The following is a 20,701-nucleotide window of genomic DNA, read 5'->3' on the forward strand; positions in this document are numbered from 1 at the left end:
ATAAAAAATAAGACATTGAATATCCCTTTGAGCATGGTGAAGTTATTAATTACATTTTGGATGGTGTATCAATACACCCAGTCAATACAAATATACAGGTGTTCTTCCCAACTCAGTTGCCGGAAAGGAAGGAAACCGCTCAGGGATTTCACCATGAGGCCAATGGTGACTAAAACCGTTAGAGTGTAATGGCTGTGATGGGAAAAAACTGAGGATTGATCAACAACATTGTAGTTACTCCACAATACTACCCTTATTGCCAGAGTGAAAAGGAGGAAGCATGTACAGAATTAAAATATTCTACAACATGAATCCCGTTTGCAACAAGGCACTAAAGTAATATTGCAAAAAAATGTGGCAAAGCAATTCACTTTTTGTCCTGAAAACAAAGTGTTATGTTTGGGGCAAATCCAATCCAATACTGAGTAGTACCACTCTCCATATTTTTAAGCATCGTGGTGGCTGCATCATGTTTGGGTAACTTGTAATCGTTAAGGACTGGGAAACAGAATGGAGCTAAGCACAGGTAAAATTCTAGAGGAAAACCTGGTTCAGTCTGCTTTCCACCAGACACTGGGAGATGAATTCACCTTTCAGCAGGACAATAATCTAAAACACAAGATGAAATCTACACTGGAGTTGCTTACCAAAACAGAGAACATTCCTGAGTGGCCGAGTTACAGTTTTGACTTAAAATCTGCTTGAAAATCTATGGAAAAACGTGAAAGTTGTCTAGCAATGATCAACAACCAATTTGACAGGACTTGAAGAAGTTTGAAAAGAATAAATGGGTCAATATTGTACAATCCAGGTGTGCAAAGTTCTTAGAGACATACCCAGAAAGACTCACAGCTGTAATCCCTATCAAAAGTGATTCTGACATGTATTGACTCAGTGGTGTCAATTCTTATGTAAAACATTTTCACTCTGTCATTATGGGGTACTGTGTGTAGATGGGTGAGAAAAAAAACAATATTTAATCCATTTTTAATTCAGGCTGTAACAACAACAATATCCGGAATAAATCAAGGGGTATGAATACTTTCTGAAGGCACTGTACAACTTAACATACCCGGTCAAACATACCTTCGGTCTCTACCGAGGTATTTAAATAAGATTCGTTTTTTTGGTGCCTCTAGGGCATTTCAGACGGCCGATTGAGGAGCATTTTAATAATGAATGTGTTCGTTTTCTATGACTGTTTTGTATCTCTGTTCTGCTTTTCATATTGTACTGATGTGTACAGTTTTGTAATTACAGGGTTCATCTATAAAAGAGACCTTCGTCTCAGCATGACTCCATGTCAAAATAAAGGTTGAGAAGAATATGCCGGTCTAATTTGCATATACTCACTAGAAAGAGAAACTTGAGTCTTATGGGAAATACCAGACTCATTAAAAAGAGAATCTCTTACACCTCCTCAGAATACCAATTTCATGTCATCAACACATTTTGTTTTCTGCTTGGTGTGAGAACCGGCTGTAACAAGGGACCTGTAACTTGCAAGCGCTAGAATTTTTTGCTACATTTTTAGACAATGAGCGTTTTTGCAGAAAATGTATTTTTTGCCGCCACTGCAATTTAGATGTGTGTGTGTGTGTGTGTGTGTGTGTGTGTGTGTGTGTGTGAGAGAGAGAGCGGGCACACCTTGACAATTTCATTGCTTTTAATTAGGGCAGTAAACTTAGTGTTAATAACGCATGACATGTTAATCTGCAAAAAAAAGTTGCAGTTAATCACGCCTCCATTTCTTCACCGCACGGAACATTTTAACCCTCTAGAGTCTAGGGGGGATTCTTTAAGACAAGATATGGAATTGTTTTAAGATGGTCATACACCAAGGATTATTTAGCCATTTGATTTAGAAATTTTAGAACCACTTTAAGTATAAAATAATATATACTTTCTTGGGGGATGAAACACTGAATTTGGCCTTACTGCTATTAGCCCATAGAAAAGCATTGAATAACAGATTCATACATTTTTTAAAACATGTTTTTCCATGTATCAAAAATACGTTTATTTTGAAGTGTCAGAGATATAATAAAGATCAGAAAATAAAAATATTTTGCAACCATATTTAACCCCTGTTTTGGGGGGGGCACAAAACTACTTCCATATATATTTCCACATAAAAAAAATGTAAACTACTGTACAGCACGTTGTGACATCTGTTGATGTAAAAAGGGCTTTAGAAATACATTTGATCGATTGATTGATTGTAGCCCAAGCTTTCGGACTCCACAGACAGAAGTTGTCAGTATCGACTTCAGATGAGGCCCGTGGCGCTTGTGTGTGTGTGTGTGTGTGTGTGTGTGTGTGTGTGTGTGTGTGTGTGTGTGTGTGTGTGGTCGAAGGGTAAAACGTCAAACATTGTTTTCGTGAGTCTGTAGAGGAGAGGAGTCAAAACCGTTCAGACGCTATAGACGTTTTCTTAAGACCAATTTTCTGGAAATCTCCTGGTCTGACAAACACTGCAAACACACTCACCTTCCACTGCAGAAGACCGTCAAACAGCAGATTGAGATGCAGACCATACAAAAAAACAGATCTCTGGCTTGGACAGATTGTTTTATTATGCTAATTAGATTTGAGGCAGCGGGGTGGACATCGGCTCTAGTTAAGTACACGCGTTTCCGCACGGACCCTTTTAAGCCCAGAACACAAAACACACTCATTGTGAGTGACAGTGTGCCTCTAGCCAAAATCATGCAAAAGTTATGCCCAATATTACCAGAGCTATGTTTTTTCTTTCTGCCCAGGATTCGTGCTTTTTCATTCAAATAGGCAAGTGAGTTTAGAACAAATTATAATTTACTATCGGGGAACAGTTCAGGGGCAGAAGGACAGATTTTATTATTTGACCTTGTCAGCACGGGGATTCGATCCAGCAACCTTTCGGTTACTGGCCCAATGCCCTAACCATGGCTCCATGGTAGCTACCCCAAAGTAATGTTTCCACTGACTAGGCTATGCACATATCAGAATGGCACAGGAAGAATTGAAATGGAATAGGCTACTCAAAGAGATGCTTCAAAGATGGGCTGCATATGCAAGAGTGGCGTGTGTATGACTGTGTGTATATGTGAGAGTGGGAGTAAAAGACATCGGGTGTGGGAGAGAGGGAGTGTAGGCCTGTGTGTGTAGTTATCTGAATAGTACAGATGGTTACATCGTTTTCATAACATTGTTGGACAAGTTTAAAAGCTCTTTGTATCCATAGCACCAGTTATTTATTCCTATACTCACAATCATTTAGAACATGCTACCAAAACATTTTGATGTAGATAAGCGTTTTCCGTCCCTTACAGTCAAAGAATAGTATGCCTGTAACTCAATGCACCGCTTTAAAAAAAAAAAATGGACCAATATTTTCTTCAGGGCCAAATTTGATTTATGATTAATCGCAATTAAGTAATGCCATTAATTATTTGTATCATTTGACAGCCCTACTTTTATTGTATGCGATGGTGTTTCTGAAGCGGCCAACAGTCGGCCACTGTTGCTAATGTGTTGAGCGTTCTCATGAAAAAAATAATGGCTGATGCTACACATGGGTTCTGGTGGGGGGAGGAGGTGAGTGATTCCCAGTACAACATATTAAAAAGGGCAATCTGGGATTCAAACAACTACTAAGCAGTCATCTCAGCACTTTTTGGGGGAAACAGCTGAGGAGGTGGGGCTTAAGAAATGTAACCACTCAAACGTATAGACGGATGGAGCTATGGACTGACCACTTATGAGATCAAAATGCTAGCTTGAGCCATGTTTTTTAAGTTATACAATGTTTTTCTTCAAATTCTATGGTTTACAAACAATCGACAAAAAAAAGCTTATATTTGTGTTGTGATGAGGTAAGGCAGTTGAACCAAGCTCCTCAGGTATTTCTAAAGTATATTCTTCCAAAACCAATGGTGTTGTTCTCTCACCAGTGCCTCTGTGAGCAGCTCTGTCCGGTGCTCTGTGGAGAACTTGAGCGTTTCTGACTTCTTGCCACTGCCCTTGCGGAATGTGAGGTTGAACTCGGTGCCCTGGCCCTTTCCCACCGGGGTGATGCCACAGATGTCCCCGTACGGCCACTACAGGGCACCACAGAGAGTTGAGACAGAGAGACCAACATGTCAACAAGTCACATTCCATAACAGTGAAAACGACAGTTCGTAGATTTTCATCAACTTGGTGACAGGGGATATGCTGAACAAAACCACTGGGATATTTAGGACTAAACAGAAGAAAAAATATGTTGACAGTCATCACATAAATGGTACTCATCACATGGAGAATGTCACATGACTCAGACAGAGAAAACATGACGGGATTAAAGAGGAGTCCCCTGACCTGGTTTGTGACTTCGAGCGTGGTGGGGTTGTACGTGGTAATGCCATGAGTGCCCACGGAGAAGACTCGTTTGTACCTGAAACATAGAAGAGGGGAGCTCAGTAAGCCCGATACCTACTTACACAACATTTGTTACACAAGGACCTCCAAGACACAGGAGGTAGCTTAACAGCCGAAACAATGTCTGCACCTAATAATGGCACCCAATTCCCTACATAGTGTATTACGTTTGACCAGAGGCAGAGACCTATAGGCCCTGGTCAAAGGTAGAGTGTATATAGGTAATAGCAGGGCTGTAACAGTCATGACCCTTTAGATGACTTATTGTTCTGCCAAAATGAACTCAAGGCAACCAAAGTGGTTGTAAAGAGTCAATGTTACCGCGGAAACTGACTCATCCACACCTTTGTCAGGCCTTCCTGTCTGCAGTCAGCACCACACAAAACTAATAATAAATAAATACACTTTTTTTTACAGTTATGACAGTTATTTTATTTTCATGACGATGTTCATCCATAATCGTCAGTTGCACAATTACACGGTAATTGTGCCAGCCCTAGGTAATACGGTGCCATTTGGGATGCAAACAATCAGTGTGGAGTGGACTGTGGATAACTGCAGTGAGGGAGGTGGTGGACATGATTGCCCTTGCTGTAGCCTAAGTGGTGGTATTTCTGAAGTGACAGAGGTTAGCTTAGCATTGGCTTGGCTTGTGAATTCCATTAGCATTGATAAAATGATGCTAACATTGTTCCCCGTTAGTCAATGCTTCACAAAATACCTCCTGAGCTGGAAATAGCCATGGCAGAAATAAAGACCTATTATGTCTGGGGAGATTGACACTGGACAGAGTGAAACCAATGGACCAGGGAACTTGTGTATATCCAAAATGGCACCCTATTCCCTAGTGCACTACTTTTGACCAGAGCCCTATGCACGATGAAGGGAATATGGTGCTATTTTCAGAGGCAGACGTTTATTCTGTACCAATACGGATGAGTGGAGCTCTGAAAAACTGATAGTGTTTTGTCACTGGAACTGAATAACCATCCATCCATAGTCTAGGGATGCTTCGGTACGCCCCCACGGTTCAATACGCACACTTGAACCGCGGAATTACGGTATGCCTGTCATTTTCCTATCATTTCCAAAACGTCCTTATTGCCCTGCAGACTACACGCACGCTGTACATTCAGACCCACAGAACCAGACGCGCAGCTTGTGAGGGCTGACAAACTTTACTCCACAGCAATGTCTCAAAATGTAGAGGCCGCAACCCCCTCCCCCTTAGAACAACTAATGGACGATTTGCAATGACATCTCAGTAGGAAACCTCCCTTAAAGGGGCCCCATGAAGAGAGGGGAAACTAAAAACAAATATTATCTCAGCTCCAATGTGACAATGGCGAGCGCTAGCGAGACAGAGAGAAGCAAATTTGAAGAGGCACCGACCTCTTTCAAATCAGCTGTGTGGGAACATTTTGAATTCAGCGTTCAATACGATGACGAGGGTAAGAAGACCATACACAAACAAAGTACAGTCCGCAAGCATTGCTTTGCCAATGTCGGCTACTCGAGTGGAAACACTTCCAACACGATGTGTCATTTACATCACCATTACCAGGCCGTATAACTTGCAGGTGGCGCAAGGAGAGTCAACTCGTTAGCGAAAACACAACAATCTCTCGCTGCTGCCTTCCAACAGCAATTTGCGACAAACTCAGAAAAACATAGCCAAAGATTTGCCGCCCTATTCGGTGGTTACTGACTCGTGATTTCGTCACCCGATGAAAGAAAATTAACCGCGTTACAACGTCCCCTCCCGCACACATTTCAGCAGCAAAGTAATGCCCAAACTCTGAAACATCACGGAGAGAAATTGAAACCGAATTGACACAGACACACTATCTAGCTCTCTCCACTGATAGGTTGTCAAAGCTAAGCACTTAATTTATGTTTTTTCCCCCCCTTGATTTCATACAGAGACAGAAACCAGGTCTACTCAAGTCATGCTGCCATTTTTCTGAATGGAACGTTTTTTTGTTGTTGTTGTCTATAGGCAAAATAAAGAGTTCATTGTTTAAAGGATGATGTGTTTTTATTTTTTTCTTAAATATAAAGATACCAAAACCGTACCGTTACCCACAAACCGTGATACATACCAAACCGTGGGCCCACTGTACCGTTGCATTCCTAATACATACATACATACATACATACATACATACATAAACCAAGTAGTAGCTGACACTGAGGGAGATGGTGGTTGAGTTATTGTATAAGCCCAGGGAAGTGTGCTCCGAGATCTATGAGAAATGTGACCGACCACATTCAGAGGGAGTCGAAAAGAGCATCCACTGTAAAGCTGACTGTTTATAAACTGAGTGTAAAAAACATTAGGAACATCTTCCTAATATTGAGTTGCACCCCCTTTTGCCCTCAGAAGAGCCTCAATTCGTCAAGGCATGGACTCTACAAGGCGTTGAAAGCATTCCACAGGGATGCTGGCCCATGTTGACTCCAATGTTTCCCACAGTTGAAGTTGGCTGGATGTCCTTTGGGTGATGGACCATTCTTAATACACACGGGGAAACTTGTTTGACACACAGACCGGTGCGCCTGGCACCTACTACCCAGGGTTTCCGTTAGCCGGTAATAGACGACTTTTGGCCGATAAAAAAAATTTAAAAGCCTGGAGAAGAAGAAATCCCATTGCGAAATAATGCTTTTTAGCCTTTCATTGATGGAAATACCAGTCGATATACATACATTTGACTGATCATGCTTATCGGTCTATATGTTAATTTGCATAATTTGGGGGAATTAAATTGGCGCATGTACAGTATATTTGTTATGCATCTTATTTATCACTCACGCACTGCATACAGATACAGAGGCTTCTGTCAGACAGCACGAGAGCGGCTGCTATCGCATCTCAAACAGCAAATACATAGGCAACGGAAGACAGGCTTCATCAGTGCGTCACAACACCACCTCGCAATGAGCTGGGGGCAGTATGCATTTAGAAAACATGTACTTAATTGTTTGAAACCTGAATGTTTTACTACATATTATGAGGCATGTTTTACCCTGCTTCAGAGTAGCCGAGCCAAAATCATACCATATCCGTGGAGGCAATTATTTTATATATCAACTTTCTTTCATTGTCCAGTACCCAAAGGCACAATCCTAGTCATATTAGCAACCCATGCTAGTTGTTGCATATTAGATCTCCCCTCTTTCTAATGGCTATTTTCATCTGTCACATGAAACTGCTCCCATGTGCAGTGCCCTTTTGACAAGTGTTTACCCGCTAATTGCATTATGGAACGAACATTTACTCTTATCCTACTGCTACGCCTAATGTGAAGAAATAGTTTATCAACATTTTAAGCTAAATGTTCTGATCTGTTGCATCAGAATCATTGCTTTTCAAAGTTTATTTTATGTAGCCTATGCCTACTGGTTGTATGAATTTGGGATCTATTGTCCCACAAGTGTCCCAGAGTCTGTTTGGAACAGGCCATTTCTTTCTCAACAAGCTGACCAATAGAACAGGTCAACTTTTCTACTATGGGTGATAGTAGATTGACATAGGCTAGTGATTTTGCTGTTCGTTACTTGTCTTGTTGGACAGTTATTCTAACATCTTCAAAGTGAACATCAGAATTCGGTAAGAAGGACCGAACATCGTTGCATCGTCGACTTGAATATTTTGTTAATATGAATTACAATCACCTAAATCACATTTGTCATTCTGAGCACTGTAGGTGGACGCCCTAATCAGGTTACACACCCAATGCATATGGATTCGGTACATATCTCAAAATCTAAAATGCTGCCGGTCTAATGTCCGGCGGCACATTTTTCTAAAGGAAACCCTGTTACGACCATACCCCGTTCAAAGGCACTTAAATATTTAGTCTTGCCCCTTCACCGTCTGAATGGCACACATACACAATCCGTGTCTCGATTGTCTCAAGGCTTAAAAATGCTTCTATAACCGGTCTCCTCCCCTTCATCTACACTGATTGTGGTGAATTTAACAAGTGACATCAATAATGGATCATAGCTTTCACCTGGTCAGTCCATGTCATGGAAAGCACAGATGTTCCTAATGTTTATACACTCACTGTAAGTGTATGTGTGGTAGGGCTATACAATTAATTGAATCCAAATCTTAACGAGGTTGTGATATTTTAACATTCCACCAGGTCGCTTGTAACGTCCGTTTTTATAGTTCACTCTGTTCGTTAATTAAGCAATGAGGCAGAGGTGGTGTTGTATATGGCCAACATAGCACAGCTAAGGGCTGTTCCTGGATACAGCCCTTAGTCGTGGTATATTGACAATTTACCACAAACCTGAGGTACCTTATTGCTATTATAAACTGTTTACCAATGTAATTAGAGCAGTAAAAATGAATGGTTGTCATACCAGTGGTATATGGTCTGATATACCATGCTTTCAGCCAATCAGCATTCAGAGCTCGAACCACCCAGTTTATAATTGTGATTTTTTGCTGTTCTTCGAGGCTTGACCACTCCGCGAATGGCACTTGCATGCAGTCAACGTGCTGTCAAGTAGCAACATCTCTCTAAACAAGATGGAGAAAACCATTCTGCTTTCCACTTTGCTGCCAAATCCATTTTTTTTTTACTATACGTTTGTGTATTTTATTCTCTGTAAAACGCTAGTTAGCATGCGGTCTGTGCCTACAAAATGTGTTATCTGCTAATGTTAATCGCTAGCTAGCTGGCTAGCTAAATCACAGATGAAAGGGGAAACCTAGTTAGTCATAATCTACCTTAACTTGATAGTTCCATGAGACATGGTTAAAACAAAAGTCTTCACCGATGTGAATGAAAAATGCAATCAATAATCACAATTGCCATTTACCCCTCCACCCCCACCCTAGCTACCTCAGACCGGCTTTAGAGTTTCCGCTAAGCTGCACCCCGATCCACCTCTGAACTATAAAACTAATCCAGGCAGATGTGAGGCTCAGATGTTAAGCTAACCCCCAAATGACTTATTTCCTGGGTTGTTCAATTGGACATAGTGAATGGATGGGATTATTTCTGGCCATCTTCCAACATACTGCTAACCATGCTGTGGTCACGCTAATGCTGTTAAATGTGCTGAATGAGTGAGGAAAAAGATTCAGTGGAAGCTGACTGACCGACCCAACACAGGAAGGGTGAACCGGCCTTATGACGACAATCATGCAAACTTCCTTGCTCAACAATCACGTCGACCCTACATCAACTACTCATTATGAGGCTTTATGGTCGTTTTACAATCTCTACCTATACACATTTAGGCATAGGCGTATTTTCAGGAGAAGACTGTCATGCGTGTAGACCTTGAATTCACACAGAGTTGCCTCTCTTCAATAGCTGACGGGAGTCTGTGTGAGCTGAAAGGAGCACTTTCAGCACTTCCTAATCACTGTTGTTGTCCTCAACACAAAACATTCTGACGTTGAGCCCTGTGCGCACACACAGCTTCACTAGGTAAAGAGAAACAAAGTGGATAAAACTGGTAGAAAGGCCTTTTATTCATGCCTGAGTGTGCCCAGATATCAGTATAGAAATCCAGAGGTAGATTGAGAGTAATCAGAGTCAAGGTTTTGGTGGATTCTACAGTCTCTGCATCCCAGTAGCAGAACTGAGCTCCCTCTCCTCCTCTATCATCATCATCAAGCACATCGTTTTCCTTTCATCCTACCCAACTCCACCCTCCCAGCTCTAAGTGCAGGGCCCCTGAAAGGCACCCTCCTACACAGACCCTTTGACCTTGCTGCTCAGTGGCTGGGCCCGACCTCCTCACAAGACTGTTTAATTAGTCATACCCTCCAGGCAGACAGCCACTCACCAGCACACTAAGTTTGGAACAGCCCAGGACAGGTACTGATGTAGCCAAGGCTAGGGTTGTTTGCTTATTCTGGGCCCAGGTTAAAAGCTTTAACTAGGGGCTCAGTTGTTTTCCTGAGCAGGTCACATGGTCAGAAAACTCCACATAGCATATTTACATGGGTCAGAGATTGTGTCATGTACAGGGCAGGAACCGTATACAGCTCCTCACAACAACAGTCATCGTTCAGTCTCTCCCGCCATGACTTCAGAGTGCTTTATATCATCATAAAGGCACTGCGATCAAAGTTCATACGAGTGTTATTGGAAGCAGTGGAACATTTAATTGGCAGTGCTACAACTCAATAGGCTAGATAGATAAACTATTCATTATTACTGGAGATGGAGGTAAAGGCTAGATCTTCCCCCCCGTTTGCAGTTTGAAGGTCTTCCACTGAAACTCAGTCCAACCGGCTAGATTTCCTCGAAAGCCGTACCACAGCTAAACCCAGAAGGTATTCTGAACAAGAGATGAATTCCAAGGCCAAGATTTATTTCCATCAATAGATAACTACAGTAAAGTATGCAGTATGCCTATTAACCCGAGTGAGACTTTAGCCAGGAATCACTCTCACCTGACGGGACTGTCTGCCACAGAGGGTAAAGTACACGGTGTATATAAAAACACAGCAGTCTGCTGTTGTGTTGCACACAGCTTATAGAGTTGCACTGAGGCCTAATGCAAAGCAAGGCAGTGATAAGCACTTTGGTACTGAGCTATTGACTCCAGCTGAAAAATCAATTGTCTACAGTCAGCCAGGCTTTGGTACATGACGTACACACAAGTGCACATACACGCACGCATACTGTTGTGTACAAACACACACTGAAAGAGCCTTTCCATTGACTGAATCCATGTCGCTTCCCTCCTTTACAATTCCTCACTGTTGCCTGGGACAGAGGAAGGCAGGCAGGGGGTGGTTATGGTGGATTATGTTACCAGGATGTAATAGAGATTACGGTTTTTCCCCTCCAATAATGGGAGTTTATATGAGAGAAAGCACAAGATGCAGCAGAGTGCATAGTACAGGCCTCAACCTCACTGACAGAGCATAAAAACCTGTGAGAAATGAACTAGGCATAACTTAACTGACCACTTCTTCAGTCATCTATGCGTGTTAAAGCCATCCCTCCTCCACTCTGTGCAAACTTTGGGGTTTTGCATTGCTTTCCTTTCCCGGCCTCAGATTTCAGAATAACGCATCACTTTAAGCAACTTCCTGTGTCTGCTGGAAACCTTGGTACAATCACGTCTCTTTCGCAGCTCACACAAACCCCACATCTCTAAATGGTAAAAACTATCCTAACTGAATCCAAATCATTAGGAATGTTGCTATGTGCAACACGCCAAACATTTAGCCAACATGCTAATGCTAGGAAAATCCAGTAGCCGTTTAAACAGACATCTGCACAAACTGAAAGAGACGTCCATGTGCATGGAAATCTGTCTTAGCCCAAAAATGTTGAACAACTTGATGCGTTTACCCTCTTGGTTGGGTTCATTTGGACTAGTGTGAACACTATTCGTAGCACACAAAAATTAAAATAGGCACCATGGCTCGCTCTTAAAGGTTGGTCTCGGTCCGATTCAATTTGGACCATGGTGCAGTTCGCTGCAGGTGAGAATGCAGTCCAGACCAAACAGATGAAAAGAACCAGAGTCGCACAGTATTATTGGTCATTTCAGTGCGAACATTTGATGAAATGCCTAACTTTATATCTCTGAAACATTCTGTGAGTATAGCAGCACATTTATGAGACCCGGTACAGATTAGGAGAAGCTGGGGCTACAGGCCACGGAATATAGCCCAGTCACGTTGCAGTTAACAGCGCAATAGCCGCTCTTCCTCCCGCATGTTGTTGGTAGACCAAAACAAAAGTAAAATGAAGATTGGGACACACAAGTGATGCTTCATGAGAATCATAGATGAGCTTTTTTGGCCAATAAACAAATTACTTGCATGGACACATGGTTTTGTTGAGGAATTCTTTCCCATTTGACCAGTGGTGAAAAAGTACCCAATTGTCATACTTGAGTAAAAGTAAAGATACCTTAATAGAAGTGAAAGTTACCCAATAAAATACTACTTGAGTAAAAGTCTAAAAGTATTCAGCATTAAATATACGCAAGTATCAAAAGTAAAAGTATAAATCATTTGAAATTCCTTATATTAAGCAAATATTATGGCCCAGTTATTATTATTATTTTTTGACGGATAGCCAGGGGCACACTCCAACACTTAGACATCATTTACAAACTAAGCATGAGTTTAGTGAGTCCGCCAGATCAAAGGCAGTTGGGATGACCAGGGACGCGTGAATTGGACCATTTTCCTGTCCTGCTAAGCATTCCAATGTAATGGGTACTTTTGGAAGTCAAGGGACATGTATAAAGTAAAAAGTACATTATTTTCTTTAGAAATGTAGTGATGTAAAAGTACAAGTTCTCTGAAATATAAATAGTAAAGTACAGATACCCCCAAAAACAACTTAAGTAGTACTTTAATATTTTATATTTTCCAGCATAGTGGTGGCTGCATCATGTTATGGGTATGCTTGTAATCGTTAAGGACTTCAGGTTTTTCAGAATAAAAAAAATAAATGGAATGGAGCTAAGCACAGGCAAAATCCTATAGGAAAACCTGGTTCAGTTTGCTTTTACCAGACACTGGGATATGAATTCCTATTTCAGCAGGATAATAAACAAACAAATCTACACTGGAGTTGCTTACCAAGAAGACAGTGGATGTTCCTGAGTGGTTGAGTTAACGTTTTGACTTAAATCTACCTGAAAAGGGTTGTTTAGCAATGATCAACAACCAATTTGACAGAGCTTGAAACATTTTTAAACGAATATTGGACAAATGTTGCACATTCCAGGTGTGGAAAGCTCTTAGAGACTTACCCAGAAAGACTCACAGCTGTAATCGCTGCCAACGGTGCTTCTACAAAGTATGACTCAGGGGTGTGAATACTTATTTAAATGCAATATTGGATAAAAACAATCCATTTAATTAACATTGAATTCAGGCTGTAAGACCAAAAAAATGTGGAATAGGTATAGGGGTATGAATACTTTCTGAAGGTACTTCACGTTGACATTTTAACAAAAGCCCTCCTTGGACAGAAGCCTCCATTTTACTTTATCATAAAGGATGAGCTCTGTAGTCTGAGCCTTGATTTAGTCAGAAGATGACAAAAGAAGCAGTCAGTCAATCAGATTACCGAGTAATGGCGCCTTCACTCCTTCACTTGCGGTTAAGCTAAGCTAAGTGAAGCTAGGCTAAGTGACGCTAAACTAAGTGGTAGACTAGTGCTTGGACACTAGCTAGCTAACTACCACACTCCCATAGATCCTCATTAAGATCCCATTAGGTAAGCATGAGCCTAGAACAACTTCAACACATATCTTGGCAAGCACTTGTCCTCATAACCTTGGCTTGAACTTTCAAGGTATGAACAATCCAATGAAGAAAAAAAACTGAACCTGAGGCCTTCAGAAATCGCCACTGACCAAACACACTTCTTACACAAATCACATGGCTGCCAAAACCAGTTTCCTGGTAAACTGGTTTTGGCAGCCGTGTGTTGTGTAAGTAGTGTGTGTAAACTGTAGCCTAAATGTAACCGATGTGGTCTGTGTGTGTAGAGTGAATCCTTCGCGCTCGGCTCAGAGCAGATTCGTCATGGCAGCAGGGGAGCGGAGATTCTTGACGATCCAGGCAGCGATGGCTCTGAGAGAGGTCCTTTGTGTGGCCACAACATTGAGCAGCCTGTTTGCCACGCCGGGGCCAAGTCTAATACAGCCTTAAGATGCCAAGAGTCACAGGATTTAAAAGGACTAAGACTACAGAAGGGACACAGCCGTGGGAGAGGAAAATACTACTACACACACATCAGAAAAAGCCCTTTGAAGCCGTGTAATCGGTGGTGAACCTTTTCTACTGAGGCTTGTAGCTAGCTTCTTCCTCAAACTGAACCTGCTCTCTACTGTACTTCAGGACCGAGGAGGTTCCAATTAAAAGGACAAAAGTGCTGCTCACGCTGGGACTTTCAGTAAAGAGTGCAGGCTAATCAAGGTTGATCGTAATTAAGGTTGGCCCCCTGGCAGATGTTCCGTGTTCACCGTAGAGATGCCCGGCTTTGCATTCTGGTACCGTGGCTGCGTACCATAAAGCCACAGCAAATAGGCCACTGTAGGCTATACAAACAAACAAAAATGTCGTGGGGTGAAGCTGAGAAAGCCGCAAAGGACCTAACTTCAGCCTTATGCGCCACAGGGAGCAAAGAGGAGCAACAACATTATGTAATACACAAAACCCTTCTCTCTTGACCTCCCAGTCAAAGCCCTGGCCTCACTCACTGACTGTCCAGTTCACAGTGTCCACACGCACACAGGATGTGTGGAAGATGATATATTATGAAGCCCTCAACCCTGCCCGTTGCTAATCCGCACTCTAGCACTACTGCTAAAAGTTACCACAGTCAATGGCTGCCTTAATGGGACAAAGCTATTTTAGGAAGCAGGTATCAGTAATGTGGTCCTGTTGTTGTCTACTGCTCAATGTCTCACCTCTGTTGAGGCCTTCCAGAGAAAAGGGATGGGACCAGTTTGTTTAGTAACATTTGCTCATTCCTTTCCAAAGTTTATAGACCTAGATCCCATTGATTCATGATCTCATGGTTGTTACCATTCAGCTGTACTAATGACCTTATGTCATAGATCACGAGTGCAGTCTAACCTGCGCCATCTAGGTTATTGGGATTTCAGAGACATGTATTCGGGTTAGCGAGAATCTGACACTAGTGATTTGTGTACACCTTGTCACCCATTGAAGGAAACGCACACACAATGGAAACACCGAGTCAGGGATTTCAGTGCTTTCCCTTTGTTCTGGTGTTGACAGTGTGTCTGTCCTGCTGCGTGATTGCTAGGCCTACAACTAGGACCCGTGTGGAACAGTAGAGAACGATGAAGAGTAGAAGGGAATATACCGGACCTGACATTACCTAGTTGACCGTGACCTGAACATTAAGAAAACTAATTACCCAACTCAGCCTAGCAAACCAGCCCCAAGGAGAGAGAAAGGATTTCATTGGTTGAACGAATGTTATCAGTATCAATGGGAGGTCTTTCAGGGAAAGGAACATTAGAATATGAGGTGGCTCTTACTTTCCCCTCCAGGAGTGTTTGGTGGTGTAGAAACAGGCCAGGTCTCTGTTGTCTTTGATGACATTCATCTTCTGGCAAGACCTGCATCACAAGAGAACAAGGTCAGGGTAAGACAGACAAAGGGATGATGAAATGGGCTTTTAACAGTCTCGCTTTAGTGTCGCTTCATTGAGTACATACAGGTCAGAGCAGTGGAATTGGACGCCAGGCAACTTTCATTTGAGTGAATGGCAGCAAGCATATAAATTAGGCCTACGGTTTGCTAATTCAATTACGCGTGAAGAGCACAGGTCAATGAGAGGGATGGATTCCCCTCATACTGCTATCTTGAAGTAGTCACGTGAGTTGGGAGTGGAGTGGAGGCATTTGGATAAGCAGATGCTTAGTTCTATTGAGAAGTCACAGGCAGAACCCACCCTGAGCTTAAAATACTTCCATTACTGCACATTATGTCACAAACTGTCCAAAAAACCTGCCGCACACACTTCACACCGGCGGATCACATTCTACACCTCGTGTGAAAATCCTTGTTGACAAAAATCCTGTGCAGGCTGGGAGAGTCCTGTCTTGTCACTGGCAAACTCTGTGGTGCTAAACACGGAATAAACAGTGTTGAACAGCAAATTAGAGTGGAATCGACACAACAGAGAGACGTGATACTCCGACTGACAGCAACTATTAGAGTCAGAGTCACTGTGGCTGTCCTCAACTTTCACATACAATTTACATTCATCTCTCTTCCCCTCTTCGTTGAAAGCCTCTGTGTGCAAATTTTCACAGACACTCCGTGGAAAATGAGGCATAGCCTACTTACAGGCATTGGGGAAATAGTGCCAACACAGCAAAATGGGACGGAAACGGCATGCAAGTGGTCAACATTGCAAAAAATAAAACGTAGCCTTTGAGCCGGTCAGCTCAGCATAGCATACCAAGAGAATGTATTGATCATGCCAAAACAATGAAACCTGAGGGGACTGTTTTTTTCCCAGACATCATTTCTGTAAAATCTCTTGTGATTTACCCTAAATAAAAACTCCATATTTATATACACTAAACTGGACTCGTAGCAGAAGATTCCCTTAGAAAGAGAAACATTGGCCATGTGTCATACTGAGACGGCAAACAGAGGTTTCCATATTTTCAGTGTTTGTGTTGAGAATACTAGACCTAGGCCTATTTAGAATGTAACTACAGTCACACGAAATCACAGAAAAAGTCACTGGATAAAAACTAGCAGTAACTAACAGACAGACAAACAGTACAGTGAGACAGTAGTAGTAGACTAGTAGTAAATCGTGCCCAGAGAGCAGTAGTAACCTCTCTCTGCTGGCCACTGCACTGTCAGTGTCACAGGGGGAACCTTTGTCAGCACTCTGCTCAGATCCTCCTGGAAATAACGGACTTCTCTTTTCCTTCCTCTCCATGTCGGCCTGCAGCAAGGGGCAGCAAAATAAGTCCTTATGAAAGACCAGTGTCCCCCCCAAGAGACGAGTCGAACCCTTCTTTAATGGAAGGATTAAATCACGGAGAACTCTATCATACAAACTTCCTAGGCAACGTATATGATGGGTGTTCTTCCCTCTTGACTCACCACTGACACAGCCTATAGCAAACCAGACAGGAGCTAGCTGACTAATCCTAAAGTTAGTCATCAATCTTCCTCTGAAAGAGAAGCAGTGCTAGAGCCATCTAAACTAAAAGAAACAATTCTGAATCAGAGCACATGATTTATGCATCAAACCCTTCCACCTAATGAATTTAATCCAGCCCAGACGGATGGAATTTTATAATAGCGATGGGCATCGATGTGACCACGTGACCTGCACTCCTCTCAACTCAAAGGCCATGCAGTTTAATTCTGTTACCGTGATGAGGGGTATTAAGAGAACGCCCAGATTCCAGGATTGTGGCCATGTGATGGCCCTACCCAGCTCTTCCTGTGGCTCAATTTCTGCAGAGTTATAAGCCACCTCGGACCAGGAAGAACTATAGAGAAAAGTAGTTGACTTTTGGCTCTGAAGAAAATTGTTCCTTAGCTTGCCAATGGATGGTATACACACACTTAACAAGACAGAGCTGCAAAAGGATTGTACGGACACCTCACAGTAGGGGGGGGGGTTTACACGACCTGTGAGGCAGCGTATGGTTTCCAAGCAGTGAGTGAACAGTGCTGACTACGCAGAGCCTCTCTGAACATTGGGTGACTGTGTAACCTGCTCTCATGTGACTGCGCAACAACACTAAACCATTGAAGTTCTGCACAAGATTAAGATACCTGTGGCAGTTGCAGTTAACACAGAATTATGTAATAGTAATGGGAATAAAAAGAGTCAAATCTTACATCTTTGAATTGTACTTGTCTGAAAGGAACAGTTATCACGCCAGGAGCCCGGTTTAACACCACACAGACTTTCATGCAAATATTCTGAAATTGGCATTAAAAAAAATGTGCGCATTTTCACACCAGAGATGTGTTCACGGCAACTTTTGTTGCTGTGGATAAAACGGTGTGTGTGATGATGTAGTGCATAGAAAAATTACTTGAGGTTAAATTCCCATGAGTCGAATAAAAATAAAAGAGTTATGGGTTTCTGATGGTTTTGTCAAAAACAAAATTGCGTTATATAGCGAATGTGCCCACTCTGGTCTTGGCACGTGTGCTCTAGCAAACAGCTCGCAGGTAGGCTACCTACATGAGATTATTATGGACAAAACAGCGAGATCATTTGTATTTGTCAAACGGCAGCCAACCATCGATCATGTCACCAGAAAAGACCCTCGATATTGATTGGCAGCATCAAGCTCATTACCGTGCACAGCACTTTCACCACCCTGTGAAGTTTATCATAATCTGTAGCCTAATAAACTGCATGCTTTCCCCGAGTCGTAGTGGGAGGACCACACAATATGTTTTATTTTATTAGAATCCCCATTAGCTTTTGCAAAAGCAGCAGCTACTCTTCCTGGGGTCCACAATATTGGTGTTCACAATATTGGAGTCATGCAATATCAATTTACTTCGATATGACGGTTATTATATCAATATTTGCTAATAAAAGTGTTTCCCCTGCCATTTCGCACATGATTAATTTTACCGACACAAAAATATCCTTTGTCTAGCATATTTTGTTTTGTCGACATTTGGAAATGTTTCTGTTTCCAACAAGCCTGTCGTGACATTATTTTATCCAAAATGTACTTTACTTGTACAAAAAGGTTGGATGGAAACCTGGTTAGTGACAGCTAATATAATAGCCCTCTGCTACTGAGGAAGAAATGCCTGGCTTTACACACTTGAGGTTTGATAATTCTGTGCCTCAACATTTCCACTAGGGTTCTTTAAATGTTATAAGTTGGTAATTTTGCTGCAACTGATAACTTTAGGGAAAGGGGTCTTGTGATCTTTTTATCATTATATAGCGTCCATGCAATCAATGACGAGGGCAATTCCATGGTATCAGAATGATGCAGAGTTCTCACATTAAAATGCATGTCTAAAAACAAAAAACATTGAAGGTTAAACAAAGCATACAACTCTATGCACAAGGACTACTTTTAACAACATCCACTGAACATTTTAGAAAAACAGATTTAGAACAATGCAGATGCAAAGTTTGGTAACCGAATGACAGTTTGTGGAAATTGTTAAAAGTGGTCCTTGTGCATAGAGTTGTACGGTTTGTTTAACTTTGCAATGATTGGTTTTTGTTTGACATACATTTTAAAGTGAAGAATCTTAGTCTCAGCATCATTCTGTTACCGTGGAATTGCCCCCCTAGGCCTTATGGATCTCAGCCTTTGTAGTGGACATTAGTCTTATTATGTGTCTGATTGAGGACTGATGGTGCTGGTAAAAATCAATAATAAGGCTACTTCCAAAACTTCAATCTCGGGTAATGGGTGGATGAGTTGCCTAGATTACCTTCATTCGGTCTACAACAAATTTGATCGACAGATATTAGTCCCCACATTTGTTACCACCACTAACTTAGGAAGTAAAATCACCTACACATACTAATAACACAGCAGAATAATGAGCACTGTTCCTGGAATTGCTTTCCATAAATAAAGTGAAATTATTTCATGTAGCTGTAGGAGCACAAGAAATCCTATTGAATGCATGACAACCAACCACAATACAGTCAGCCTGAGAATGTAGATGCTGCTTTCAAATTCACAGTATGATTGCAAAATGTCTTTCAGGTAAGCATTTCGTTGGTCGGTGTATACCATGTGTCCTGTACATACGACTAATAAAACTTGAAAATGTATTTCACAGTACATATCAAACAGGGTCATGACCAAAAACAATGCCCTTCGAAAACCCCTCTATAGGTTGACAAGTAACTTCCGTTAGAAAAACTAACTAGGTATATGCTTTCGCAGACACAATGAAATAATGTATATACGGGTTTCTACAATTCTAGAAAATAACTGCCGACTCACTTTGATCACACCCAGTTTGGCTGCCGCTGTGGATCTGGCTCTGCTTGGGTAGCAAGCTAGCGGCTAGTAGGGCCACATTCAAGTGCAGCTCGAGCGGGCCAAGTTGGGAGGAGTCTCTAGACCGAGTAAAGACGAGAGTCGAAATGGCCATTCCCGTGATGAACATTGTAAATATCATGACATTAAGAGAAGCCTAGAAGTGTCAGTGTTTTATTTGATTATCAACACACTTTAACTGCATGTGTTTTTTTCGCAAAGGGGGGAAGCTAGCAAGCTGCCTTGTTAGCTAGGTAAGCCTAGCTAGCTAGCTTAGCAAGGGCTCTGTCTATGGAGCTCAAAAATGAAGGAAAGGAGTTGTGCATTGTGGCAGTCGCAGATGAAATTACCTGTATGTTCGCTACCAGATGCGATTATTTTCCGACCCTGAACCCCCACCCTCCAATGTGCGAGGCTGTTGTGTTTCTGTTTTCCCAATCCGATGCTGTAGCTGCTTAATTGCGCTATCTTCACTCGGGGCTCAGGACGCTGCCATATTCCTGATAGCCGAAAGTGCGGAAAGCGCACGCGCGAAATCTGTCGGTCATGAGTGTCTGATTGGTTTGTCAGGAAGTAGTGCGTTCTGTGCCTGATTTCTTTATTTGTATTTTTATTATTAACAACAAATCAATACAAAAAAATAAATGGGGAACACAAGTATATATAAAGGATATTACACAAGGACCTTATTTTTTTTATTTAACTAGGCAAGTCAGTTAAGAACAAATTCTTATTTACAATGACGGCCTACTCCGGCCAAACCCTCCCCTAACCCGGACGACGCTGGGCCAAT

The 20,701-nt window shown here is 42.0% G+C and overlaps 1 protein-coding gene across 8 annotated transcripts in view; it reads right to left on the reverse strand.

Annotated features, from left to right (window-relative positions):
• Window positions 1-20,461, reverse strand: part of LOC106590186 (dnaJ homolog subfamily C member 13) — a 45,408-nt gene extending 24,947 nt beyond the window's left edge. For 5 of the 8 annotated variants that reach the window (XR_001325015.3, XM_014180914.3, XM_014180911.3 and 2 more), the window contains exons 1-4: window positions 16,744-17,760; window positions 15,427-15,507; window positions 4,339-4,414; window positions 3,930-4,079 (exon numbers count right to left, since the gene is read on the reverse strand). Coding sequence is in view for 7 of the 8 variants with exons in the window: in XM_014180914.3 (XP_014036389.3) it covers window positions 3,930-4,079; window positions 4,339-4,414; window positions 15,427-15,507; window positions 16,744-17,078 (642 nt within the window). In the remaining variant the exon portion in view is untranslated. Of the gene's footprint in view, window positions 1-3,929; window positions 4,080-4,338; window positions 4,415-15,426; window positions 15,508-16,743; window positions 17,761-19,872; window positions 19,989-20,258 lie in introns of those variants that run through there. The other 3 variants (XM_014180916.3, XM_045710972.2, XM_014180915.3) reach the window with 3 other exon arrangements.
• Window positions 20,462-20,701: the final 240 nt, after the last annotated feature.

Source organism: Salmo salar, chromosome 29 (assembly GCF_965601325.2).
Source record: "Salmo salar chromosome 29, fSalSal1, whole genome shotgun sequence".
NCBI classification, from domain to species: domain Eukaryota; kingdom Metazoa; phylum Chordata; class Actinopteri; order Salmoniformes; family Salmonidae; genus Salmo; species Salmo salar.